General features: G+C 36.1%; 1 protein-coding gene across 3 annotated transcripts in view; it reads right to left on the bottom strand.

Annotated features, from left to right (window-relative positions):
• Nucleotides 1–12262, bottom strand: part of LOC148844404 (uncharacterized) — a 61418-nt gene extending 49156 nt beyond the window's left edge. Inside the window, exons 1-6 of one of the 3 annotated variants that reach the window (XM_088957590.1) lie at nt 11979–12262; nt 10365–10488; nt 9994–10065; nt 1255–1356; nt 952–1120; nt 710–808 (exon numbers count right to left, since the gene is read on the bottom strand). In XM_088957590.1, the coding sequence (XP_088813716.1) occupies nt 710–808; nt 952–1120; nt 1255–1356; nt 9994–10065; nt 10365–10488; nt 11979–12062 (650 nt within the window). In that variant the 5' untranslated portion in view covers nt 12063–12262. The remainder of the gene's footprint in view (nt 1–709; nt 809–951; nt 1121–1254; nt 1357–9993; nt 10066–10364; nt 10489–11978) is intronic. The other 2 variants (XM_088957591.1, XM_088957592.1) reach the window with 2 other exon arrangements.
• Nucleotides 12263–13412: the final 1150 nt, after the last annotated feature.

Here is a 13412-nt window from a genome sequence, read left to right as displayed (position 1 = left end):
CACAAGAAAGTGTTATGATAATGTGAATTCATCACTCCACATGCTAGGCCATGTTCTTAATTCCTGATATTCCTGGAGGTAGTCTCCATTTCATCATATGATAGCAGGAATCCCCGACACTACAATTTCTGCTTGCAGTGAATCAATGACACCAATTGGCACCTAGAAGTCGCCTTGACAACCATGGAAGAGACTAACCAATCTAAAAGTCTCAACCAAACTAAGACTTGGGAGATTACTCTTTTGTCAGCTTCGGTTTTATTCTTTCCCTTTTTCTCTGTGTTCAGTTCTACATACAGATATTTATATCCTTAGGAGCAAATTTTGACTGACCTCTTCATCAACTTAATATAAAGACTGCTTTTTAAATAGAGAGTTGGAGACTTGGAGGAGGAGGTGTATATGATTTATCCACCAAGTTTTCAAATGAAGGAAAGTGAAGAGCGAAGAGAGAAAGTATGTTGCTTGAAGTTGAAAAAAATCATTGTATGGACTAGAACAGTCCCCTCAGACACAGTTTACTTTAATAAAATGGTACAGCATGTGGGATACTGACAATGCCAAGCTAATCACATTTTGTTTGTTAAGGAGCAAGATAAGATTGCAGCCTTAATAGTATGCATGGATAACATAGTTACAAGGAACTGAGAAATCGCAATACTCATATAAGCAGATGATTCAAGATCATGGCAGAATACAAATATAATACCTGGTATCAGATACATCATCCTTGCGGGATAAGACATTTATGGCATGTTCAAAAACAGAAGTAACTTTTTCTCCCATCTGTATGGCATGAACAGAAAAACTGCAAATACATGCACAATATAAGTCAACAAAAAGATAAGTCAGCCCCATGGATCAGAAGTAGAAATTAAGAAATTGCAATGCAGTGTACTAAACCCAAACTTTAAATTGAACAAGTAGAAGAGGATGGTACAAAACCATTACTTGTAATTTATGTGACTGATGATTGGAAGATGGTGACTTTGTGCTTTATCAATGCTAATCTTGTAGAATGGGGTAAGTTCTTCTCCAATGTGTGGTATCCGTGCATGTTCAAAAATGTGATCAATTTTTGTGAACCAACGCTCCAGTTCTTCAGGACCTAGCTTGAATTCTGTGAAAAAAATGATAAATGCAATTGCAAGCATCAAGAAACCAATCTAATTATTGGCCTTAAAAAGGAAACCAAAAAAGTAATCTAAACCATTAAACAGAAAATATTGAAGAGCAGAGATTTTTAGTGTTTACCATGGTTCCCCTTCCCTTCAAATCCAATGAAAATAAAATTCACAGGGACTGGAAGGTAAATAGATTCAACTTCCAAAAGATTGAGATAATTTGCAATATTGCCTGAGGAAGAACAAGAAAAATATAAAAATCTCATCATAACCAAATTTCCAACTAAAACCAGATGCAATTTCATGAACACATATTCCGAAATAAAAAACTTTCTGCAAAAGTAATAGGTTTTTTCTTTTTGAAAGGTAAGAAAGAAATTTACATTGATAAATCAGATTTGTATTAAAAGGTTTTTGGCAAGGGATAGGGATGACGCTAAGGAAATTCTAATAAGAAATGTTTTTATTTCTTTATTTTTGGGGGAGGGGCAGGGGTGTGTGGTTGAGGACCTTCCATGCAGGATGCTCATGACCAAGAAGGAAAGAAAAAGGAGAAAATATAAAGAAAATTGAACCAAGCCATCATCAGAATAAATGGGACCACTTAATCTTACAATGAATAGATCTTTTCACATGAGTGATCAAAAAACTTTATTAATCTATATGTGGATTTAGGGAAATTAAAAAAATAAAGGCCCAGAACCCATATCTACAGTATATCATTTCCCTCTACACCCAAGACATTTACCCAGTAATAGACAAACCTTTTTTATCAATAAATACAATATAGCTAGTAGTGCTACTCCACCTTTGCCCCTAATAGAACCCCCATATAGACCAGTTTCTGATGGTGCAATGAATAATCACCCCACACTAAAGCCTGTCTGCAACACCTTCACAGCTTACAAAATCAGCAAGGCTATTAATAGATCAAGGAATCCAATTGAGGCCTGCACCTAGAGATGCTGCCAATTGTCTTGGTTCCCTTATTTGATGTCTAAGCCTCCATAGTCAATCGATCCATTCACCTCACCATCCATCCAAGATATCATAGCTTTGGAATCACCTTCTATCATAATATCCTAAATGCCATAGGTAAATGCCACTTTCAGTCATTGGAGAAAAGCTTGTAATTCTGCTTGAACAAAATTGCCCAGTCCTAATGGTCCAGAAAATACCAATTTGATATCCACATTAAACTCTCAAAAAGCACTGTCCCCCTACCAGATTCACTATGTCTCACAAGGCTGCACCCAGAAAATACCTCAATATGTTAATCTTTATTCTTCAAAGAGAATGGTGGATATATATAATGCATGCAAGTACCCCTCATATGACTACCATCAGCTGGCTCCCCCTTACATTATGATTTTCTAGTTACGACTTTCACCATGGGAAGTTACCCCCAATACAAGTTGGTTTCTGTTTACACCTTACTTTTACAGGAAAATGGTAACTTTCATTGATTAAATAAGGACTCAAGGAGTACAACTGTCACCACCCAAATAAAGGATGATGAACCCTTAAACAATAAGACAGTTTTACAAACAAGACCTCCATATTGACTCCTTGCTTTGCTAAGGTGTCAGCAATTCCATTTCCTAATCTTCTAGTCCATTTAAAGTGAACCCCCAAACTACTTTGTTAAACACATAATCTCTTATAGGCTGTCTGAGGCGCCAAGTTCCCAAGCTTCTTATTTGCAGCAATACCATTACCAGCTTGAAGTCTCCTTCCACGTCTATTCACACCTGGTTTTGCCAACACAATAGCCATGCTGTTGACAGATGTTTTTGTCCATACAAAAGAAGCCCTTAGTTCCCACGCCAATCTTGTTTGCTTTCCTTATCACATATCTATGGATCTAAGAACCTGTCTTGTTTTGCTTAAACCATCCTTTAGAGAGACAGGGCCGAATGGGGCCTAGCCCATTACTATCTTATTGATTAGTTCTTTCTTGCTATTTGTTCTTTATGGGCTTTTAATTCTTTTTATGTTTTCTAAGTATGCTAATGAGGTAGGTGCCTACTTAAGGGTAGAATTATAACTTATGTACCCTTAGTAAGATAAATAAAATATTAGAGTGGAGAAAGAAGAGATTATCGAACTCCTTTTTTCTCCCTTCTTCTCCATTCTTCCTTTTTCTCTCTCTTCTGCTATAATTTGAAATATTTTTACTATTTTTTATTGGTCTGAATCACATCTTGGTATCAGAGCAAATCTTCCTTATCTTTTATCTTTCTTTTCTTTTCCCATGCACTCTTCTAATCGAAAGGTGTATGGAGAGATAAGTTGTTGATTATTCAGAGAACTTGTATGCCTAGTTGGTAGAGGGTTTGGAGAGCTAGAAGCTGGCTATAGATTGCCAAGAAAGTGGGGTTTCTGATTTTTTGCCCAAAACCTTAGCCGACTAGAGAATTTCCAGATACAAGTTAAAGAGGTTGTTTGGGTGTGGTGTTCAAGGCTTGGCGGGATCCTTTTGATCTCCAAAAGTGGGTGGTTGCAATTGAAAGTGGTTTGGGAAGCTCTGGTTGGAGGAGCTACTTCTCTCTTTCTCCCTAGAGACCATGTACACTGAAACCCTAGTTTTGGGATTTTTAAGTGTTGGACTGATCAATGGAGCAATCTGAAAGTGAGATGAAGCAGATCCCGATGTCAGGGTTGGTCCCATAGATTCCATTTTGACAAGAGTGATTACAATCAAATTTGATGGAACAAATTATTTAGCTTGGGCACAATCTATAAAGATTCATGTCTATAGTAGAGGAAAACTAGGGTTTCTCACAAGTAGTAAGGAGAAACTGGAAAATGATGATCCTACATATGAGAAATGGATGCAAGATAACTACACAATTATTGGATGGTTGGTAAATTCTATGCAACCCCACATAAGTCAACATTATCTTTCGATAATTTCAGCCAAGGAGATTTGGGATAGTGTTACAGAAACATATTCTCAGCAAGTGAGTGTTGTAAGGGCTTATAAACTAAAGAATGATGTGAAAATTCTGAAATAAGGGGAGAGGAGTGTAACTATTTGCTACTCAATGTTGAAGTCACTATGGCAGCAGATTGATGTTATGGAAGTAGTTGTATGGGAAAGCACCGAGGATGCAAAGATGTTCAAGAAATTTGTGGAAAGAAATAGGGCATTTGAGTTTCTTACGGGACTTACTTAACCCTGAATTTGATATTACAAGACAGAATATTATGGCCAAGGATGAAGTAACACTTGCTCAGGCATATTCTATGGTGAGCAGTGAAGAGAGCAGGCGACAGGGTACAGTTATAGGGTCCACCACCTTCAAAACATTTTGCACATGCTGAAATAAAACCAAGGGATCATAGAGAAGAAAGAGGTGATATGTGAATACTGCAAGAAACCGAAACATACTAAGGATACTTGTTGGAAACTTTATCCAGATCATCTTCAAGATAGGTTTCGGTACAACAACTTTAAAAAGGTGGTTAGTCTGGAAAGCCCAAGTGAAGCAACAAAAGTGAAGGAAGAATTTGAGAGATATGGGAGGTTAATTAAATCACTTGGAAACTATTGTTGCAACTTCCTCCTCAAGCAACACCTCTTCATCCACATTTGCCCATTCAGGTATTCGTGCTTCTACAAATCATGCTACAGCCTTAGGTAATCGTAGAATTCCTTGGATTATAGATTTTGGTACATCAGATCATATGACCAACATATCTAACATTTTCTGTCCATACCAACTCCGCTCTGGTAGAGAGAAGATTTCCCTTGCCAATGAGCCTCCTGCTCCCATCTCTAGCAAAGGGAATATTAGAGCCTATGACTCCTTTGTTCTGTCCTCTATCCTTCATGTCCCAAACTTAGCACTAACCTTTTATCTGTTAGTAGCTTAGGCTGCATTTGGAAATGATGCAAATGTAAATCCTGGTTCAAGGTAAATTTGCACTCAGGTTCACTTTTGTCTGTGTTTGGCAATATTACATTTATGCATTAACAAATGGCAGACCAATGCATATTTACATTTATAATAAGAAGTAAAAGTACATCAATAAAAAAGAAGTAAATTTGCATTCAAGTGGGCTTTTGATAAAAAAAAAAAAAGCATATGCCTTATTGGAATTCATGTTTGCATCCATTACAGCCAAAAGTCTGTTTGGTAAGAAGGCAAATTTGTCAGTGCAAAACTAACCCAATTTTTCAATTTATATGAACCGTTTTACACTCTACATATTTGCATTCACACTTATTTGCATCATTTCCAAACGCAGCCTTAACAAAAATCAATGAATTGTAGCATAACCTTCTTTCATATTCATTGTGTTTTTCAGGACCTAAAAACTCAAAGGACGATTGGGAGTGGCCATGAGGTGAATGGAATATATTTGCTGGATATCTCTTATCGAAGTATTGGACCACCTAGTGGAGTAGCTAGCTTTGGAGTCTATCTCATCAGAGTCAGTTGATAGAGTCTTGTTATGTCATTTGAGATTTGGCCATTTGTCTTTTTCAGCTTTGAGTCATTTGTTTTTTTTTTTTTTGATAAATAACATCAATTCTATTAAAATAGTGAATAGATACAAGAAGATCCCCTTAGAGGCGCGAGGAGCAACCTCTCCAAACAGCAAATACACAAACTACAACAATGAAAACATGAATCTTGAAAATAAAACAATAGTTACAATTGTGCCCAGAACAATGGTTCCCTATTTATCCCTTGTTTTGCCAAGACATCAGCAAAAGCATTAGCTGACCTCCCAACCCATTGTACTGTTATAGACATATTTCTTGTCAACCATTTGAATTTCTTTAACTCATTTTTGTAGCCCCAAGTGACATCCTCCGGATTATTTAACCAGTCCACCACTGTCTTAGAGTCACCTTCAATCAGAAGCTGCTCCATGCCCACTTCTTTTGCAAGAAGTATTCCTTGTATTTTGTTTCCAGAAATGTTTAAGGGAATATCCCTATCAAGTCTTCATTGTGAGTCATGTGAATTTGCAAAACAATGTAAACAATCTTCTTCAATAAGTACAAAAATATCAGTTTCTCCTTTCCATATTGTGTACTCTGATGCTTGGAGGCCATATCATTTATCTGCTATGGGGGGGAGGGGGTTACAAGTATTTCCTCCTTTCCATTAATGGTTTCTCTCGTTACACCTAGATTTACCTTATGAGATCCCAAGACGATGTGCCAAATATTGTACAAAAAAATCATGAACTTATTTTTACCTAGTTTAATACTCGAATCAAAATATTCCAATCTGATAATGCAAAGGAATATTTTGAGAAGAGTCTTCCCTACTACTTTGATACCTTTGGAGTTATTCATCAAAGTTCTTGTTCCTACACTCCACAACAAAACGAAGTGGTGGAAAGGAAGAACCGACATGTGGTTAAGGTTGTGAGGAGCCTCCTTTTTGCTTCTCATGTTCCTATTAAGTTTTGGGGGGATGTTGTCCTTACAGCTACATATTTGACAAACTAAATGCCTTCCCGAGTTCTGGGTTTTAAAACCCCCTTTAGCCTCTTGTTTCCAAATGAGGATCTCTTCTCCCTTCCTCCGAGTGTTTGGGTGCACTTCTTATGTCCATGTTCACAATCATCAAAGACATAAGTTTGATCATGAAGCACACAAGTGTCTTCTTGGGATAAGCCTCCACACAAAAGAGGTATTGCTGTTTTGATCCGGTTCGTGGCACTCACTTTGTTTCCATAGATGTCACATTTGCTGAGTTTGTTCCTTTCTTTGGTACTTCTCCTGAGGGGTAGCATTCAGAGGAGTTGTTTGCGATGTTCCTCTTCCAATCCCTATTAAGTCTTCTATTGAGTCTCCTCTCATCGAGTCTTTTATTGGGTGTTCTTCTCATGTTCCTACTCCCCTTCCTCCTCCTGCTCATCCTCCCACATTTTCTTCCCATCCTATTATCCAAAGGTGGTTCTCGAGTCAAAGACTCAGGGATGTGCAAGTTGTTTCCACACCTTTAGATGAACCTCTTGCACCTCCCATCACTACTAAGGTAACAAGTCAACGTCAACCCTCTTCTATATGGTACCTTCCCTAACCTTGATCTCCCTATTGTTCTCGAATGCAAATGGAAAGATTCTCCAAGAGGTTAGCAAATTGGAAGAGGAATTACATCTCTTAGGGGGTAGGATAACCTTAATCAAGTCAACATTGGCCAACCTACCAGTTTATTTCCCGTCTACCTTTAAAGTACCAATGAAAGTAGCTAACCAATTAGAGAAGATAATGAGGGACTTCTTGTGGGAACCAGGGGATGCTAAGAAGGATCACTTAGTGAAGTGGGAGGTGGTTTCTAGGAGTAGGGATGATGGAGGTCTTGGGTTAGGAAATATAAGATTAAGAAACACAACTTTGCTGGGAAATGAATTTGGAGACTACTAGGGTTGTTCATAACAAGACCCAAACCGACCAACCCGGTCCGATCCAACCCGAGTTGGTCGGTTTTTCTTCATCATCGGTCGGTTTCAGGTTACACAAAAACATAAACCGATGGTTCGGTTCGGTTTCAGTTTTCATGTGTGAAAACCGAAACCGAACCGACTTATATATATATGATATATTTCAGTTTTAATATATATCTCAGATATATATTTGTGGAAATATATATATATACATATATATTTCAGCTTTATTTCAGAAATATACATATTATATATAAAATATCAGTTTTAATCCATCAAATCTTTTTTAATTTCCAGGCATCCAACCTTTGCTTTCTTAGACTTGAATCCTTTACCGTTCACATCGAGAGAATCATTCACAAAACCGACCCAAACCGATTCAAACCGGCCGGGTCAGTTTTACTTAGTACTGGGTCGGTTTCAGTTTCATTTCTAGGTAAACCGACCAGATCGGGTCGGTTGGAAAAACGCCAGTAAACCGACCCAACCCGACCTGTGAACAGCCCTAGAGACTACCGATGGAATAGGACAGACTTTGGTCTAGAGTAATTGTTAGTATTCATGGATTGGCAGATAATGGTTGGGATGCAGGACTCGACCCTAGGGCTTCTCAGTGTTCTCCTTGGAAAGCTATTCAAGGTATTTTGCCTCTTATGCTTCCTTATTTCAAATATGATGGCTGCGCTGGAAACACAGTCTTGTTTTGGAAAGATGTTTGGGTTGGTAAAAACTCACTTAGAGATAGATTTCCTTCTATTTACTCCTTGTTTGAAAACAAAAGAAAAGTGATCTCTTTAGTGTTTGTTCATAACTCCTAGGATTTGGGCTTGAGAAGAGGTCTAAGGGATTCTGAAATGGGGATGGTTGATGATTTGATCACTCAGTTAGGGGAAGTCTTTCTTGATCTATCTTGTGGAGATAGCAGAATTTGGAAACCTTCCCCTTCTGGTTTTTTCAATTGCTCTTCTTTCTATAACATTTTGCTTCAAACCTCTAATCTTGTAGGGAACTTTCCTTCAAAGGAGGTGTGGGGTAGCCCTATACCCCCAAAAATTCAGGCCTTTTGCTAGGAATGTGCACAAGGGAAGCGGTGTGTTGGACAATTTGGGGAGAGAGGAACTAGCGAATAATTCTTGGTAAAGAACGAAGCAGAGAAGCTATTACTAAAGCTAACATCAAGGTGATCCATTAAGTGAAGTCATTGGAGCTCGTCAAGGATGTTTATGGGGGTGAGGTATTGAGAAATTGGAGAGAGGTAGTTCTTCCCCCTTTAGGGTGGTCATTAGACCTATGTGGTCCCCACCCCTAGAGGTGTTGTTAAGCTCAATTTTGATGGTAGTAGTGAAGGCAACACAGACCCATCTGGCATTAGAGAAGTGTTCAGGAATGAGGAGGGAATTGCCATTGCATTCTTCTCGGGTCCAATCGAAGTTGGGGATTCTCTAAGGGCTGAAATTATGGTGGTTTTGGAAGGGGTTCAAAAGGCTAAGGAGATGGAAATTAGGGAATTTTTAATTGAAGGTTGTAATAAGTCAGCTCCTTGCTATAAGGGGTGGGAAGGAATAGCTTATTCTGGGCTGTGTTGTAATTTTTTCACTTGGAGAGGTTAAGAGATTTCATCCAAAAAAAAAAAAACTGCTTCTTTTATCTCCTCCAATGTGAACCTATCTTCCAGTGCTTCCTTTTGGGATAGGCAATCTGTCCCAATCCAGCTCAAGCAAGGATCTCTTTCTTCCTGATTTCTTCCATAAATGTCTTTGAAGTGATTCACAAAATCTCTCACAATTTCATCCTCCCTTGATAACATTTCTCCTTCAAATAGGACCATTCTTATCTTTGCAAATACCTCACCAGCTTCTCTAAATAATGTATATGCAATACATGTTTACCTCTAGAGTAAATCTTCTATATTTTCAAATATAATCCTAGAAGCCCATCTGAAATAATTATACCAAAGAGATTCCAGAAAGAAGTTTCCTTCTACCTAAAAGTTGAAATAAATAAAGCAGAAAAAATAATCTTCTAAATTGGAAACATAAAATAAATCCACAGAAATTTTGAAAATATTAAAAGTAAGCTTTATGTGAGTTAGGAGAACAGTGCATAAAATTTTTATAAGTTCAAACAACAATGCATATTCCTTAAGGCTTAAGAGGCAAGGGAAACTTCTGTCAATAACTTCTTGCAAGGGAAGGGGGTTTACCAGGTAGATATGTATCAAGAACCTACCATGGCAAGGAAATTTGAGGGCTGATGTAATTCAGGATGGGTAAGCTAATAGGCTCCAGTGGTAGGTTACCGATATTTAGGGTTAATGCAATTTAGGATGAGAGAACTATAGGCTCCAGTGATAAGTTATCAGTTCTCTCTCTCTCTCTTACACACTGCACACACACACAAACGTGTATAAATAGATAGACAAACACTTTTACATAATTCCATTACATGTAACTACCTGCCTTGGTGTAATTGGAAACACCCGCTTTGCCAGGGCTGGAAGACACTGAAGTTTCCAAGTCATCAAAATCTGAAAATTTGCAAACAGTAAGACAAAGAATGTCGATTATAATAGAGGGTAAATCCCCTATGTCGATAAAAACCCCTCTCAGAAAAGCTAAAAGAGTAATGAAAACAACTATGTCAAAAATTAAAACCAACAAAATAAAGATCATGCAAGCACTGATAATATATGTTGGTGTTGCATAGAAAAAGCTCAACAAACTAAAATAGTTTCATTAAAAAAAACTCTCTAATTTGGCATCCTAAAGTTAGAAATCGCATATGAAATAGTAGCCATTCATAATTATCACAAAAGGCAAGACTTACCCCCACGGATCACGGCCTCACTCCAGAACCTACTTTTCTCTTTAAGATTAAATAAAGAAAATACAGATGATTTCCCACCTTTGCGACCCCCAAATGGAGCACCATCTAACCTGGCAGATAGGAACTGTAGGGGAAAAAAGACAAAAAAGCACTTTACTGACCTATATACAACATATTTATATAGCATTCTAATCTCTAAACCACCAGTTTTCAATTGGCAATAGAAAACAGAAATTTCATAAGGAACGATTTTTATAACAGCATATTTACAAAGAAAACACATAGCATTTATCCAGGGCTTCCTCATTAAGTATTCACAAAGATGACCTGTTGGCCAAATGACAGTGATGGCATTGTCCAACATTTGGGAAAAAAACAAAGCATCTGGTTTAGATGTGTTGCTTTTTTCTATAAGTAGATGTGTTGCTTTTAATCATATAAGATGATTGTATGAAGTGATATTGAAAGAGCAAAAAACATAAAGTGACAGTATAAACATTTTATTGAGTCCTCGATTCACTTTCTATCACTTCAGGCCACGTTTTCTTTGGTCATCCCCTTGCTCTTTGGACCAATTAAATCCTCATGGTGCCAGTTTTGGTCATCTATGTATATGACCATGTCATCTCAGTCATCCTGTCACTAATTGGAACTACTCCTACCTCTTCTCCAATTCACTCATTTTTCATTCTGTCTTGTCATTAAGTCCATTTCAGCATCCTCATCTCAAATACACTCATTGTTAGGTGTTAGCTTATAAGAGAACAAACACATTCAATATAAGAAACGTTGTAGTAAGATTGTTCCTCCAAGGCTCTCAAATAAAGAAGGTTTGGATTAATAGTACCATCAAATTTGAGGTGCCAAGACTCAAGCCGAGAATCATTAATATTTTCTCCATCTATCATTTCTGCTCGTCATTCTTAATCATGTGGAATCCAATGTTGGACAAAAAGTTAGGCCATGCTTGTGCTGGAAAATTGGAAGATGGAGAGATTTGTAATTGCCGAGGGGAAGGTTGTGACACGACTTCTTTATGGGGATGTGCGTCATAGTGTCCATTCTAGAGATATAACTTCTCTTGTACACTCCACAGGGTAGGTAATTCAGATCAGAGAAGAATTGCGAGCTTAAAGAAGCTCTTCCTAACCACTTCATGTCGCATTTTCAAGGTTCCTATGATTTCGGGACGCTGGTGGAATAGTCAGTATCGATTATTCAACGCTCTGACCGCAATCTTCTATCATCTCTACAATCTCTTTAAGGGTATCAAAGGCTCTGAATCAACCAGAATGTAGGGAAATTCAAACCTATGGCCAAATGTTAAAGAGAACGTAAAAGAAAAGGAGAAGAAGAGAAATGCTTAGTTGAAGTCTTGAATTGTGTAAGGGCATCCAGGTTGATATAGCAGGTGGAGAAAACAAACAAAAAAAATAAATAATACGTTGCAGAGGCTAAAGCTTCAGATTCCAAAAGTTTCGGGCATATAATGTTCAGTCGTTTTTTCAGATCTTTTTCCCCATCAAAGATGATATACAGTTCGCAAACTATCAATTACAGAATAATTGAAACTAATAAGTCATCGACTAGAAAAGATATTGACGAGTATCTTACCAACAAAAGTACTACGATTAGCTGAAAGGAGAAGATCCTTCGACAGAATAACCTCAAATAGGGAGACTTGGATCTGCGATGCATCTCTATCGAGAACAGGAAACGACTAGAGGAGACTGGCACTACTTCAATGGCGGAAATTTCAAGCTCCGGAGTCAAACTCAAACCTCGCAGAGGTTCGGCATTCAGTGGGTGTCTGACAGAAAAAGGACTTCGGGGTTTCTCTTTCTCACTTCCTCGGCAAAAATTATAGGTTTTGTCATGCCAACTGCTCTGAACCGGTCCGTATTAAATCTGTATTAATTTTTGTTGTTTTTAAATAGAATTTAAAAGCATTTTAAATTAATAAAATAATTTTTAAAATTAATAATTTTTGTTAATTCTTCTTATTTTTATTAGTTATTGTTAGACAACTTTGTATTAATTTTTATTAACATTTATTGTTTTTAAATCATTTTAATTAATCAACAAATAATTTTAAAATTAATAGATTGTATTCATTTTTGTTACAAAATAGAATATAAATTAATTTTAAAACTATTAACTTCTTATTAATTGCTAACATTGTTAGATAAACTTGTATTAGTTTTTATTAGTTATAGCTTGATATATTAAATTTTATTAACTTTAATTGATTTAAAATTTAATTTAAATGGATTTTGTGTTAATAAAAATTAGTTTTAAAATTAATATTTAATCATATTTAATTTCATTATATTAATTTATATAAATTTTATATTCAATTTATATGGATTTTAATTTTCACTAATTATTATTTTTTAATGATTATTAGCTTCTTATTATATTCTATAAGTTTTTTATTATTTTTAATGGAATTTAAATTAATAAAAACATCAAAAATAATAAATTTTACTAATTTTATGAACTTATCACTAATTTATATTAATTTCAAATAGAATTTCCATTAATATTTATTTCTAAATTTTACCATTATTGATTTAGTTATTGTTAAATTAGCTTATCATTAAGTTATAGCATTCTAAATGGAATTTATGTATATTTTGTTTTTGATAATTTTTTATTAATTATTAATTTTATTTCGTTTTTTGTTTATTAATAATTAAGGGCAAATTTTTTAAAGTACCCCTATGGTTTAAGAAATTGACTAACTCTACCCTTATTATTTACATATTGTCTTAAAGTACCCTTAAGTTTTATGACAATTGTTTAAAACCTCCCTTATCATTACATTGTTCATATATGAGATTAAGTGAATGATATATTTCTTTTAAATTCCTAAAAATGTCCTTTTTATGGGTATAGCATAACAACATCATGTCTCTACAATCTCAATGGGAGAAAATTGGTTGGTGGACATCCAAATCCAAATGACATCTAAGCATTCCAAGCCATTTATCTTATCTCTCCATTTTTTCTCTGCTCTTTACCTAAGTTGTCCCTGTATGAAAGAGG

The sequence above is a fragment of the Nelumbo lutea genome, chromosome 8 (genome assembly GCF_056320005.1).
Source record: "Nelumbo lutea isolate HS-2025 chromosome 8, American lotus-T2T, whole genome shotgun sequence".
Taxonomy (NCBI): Eukaryota; Viridiplantae; Streptophyta; class Magnoliopsida; order Proteales; family Nelumbonaceae; genus Nelumbo; species Nelumbo lutea.
This window is presented reverse-complemented; position numbering and strand designations above follow the sequence as displayed.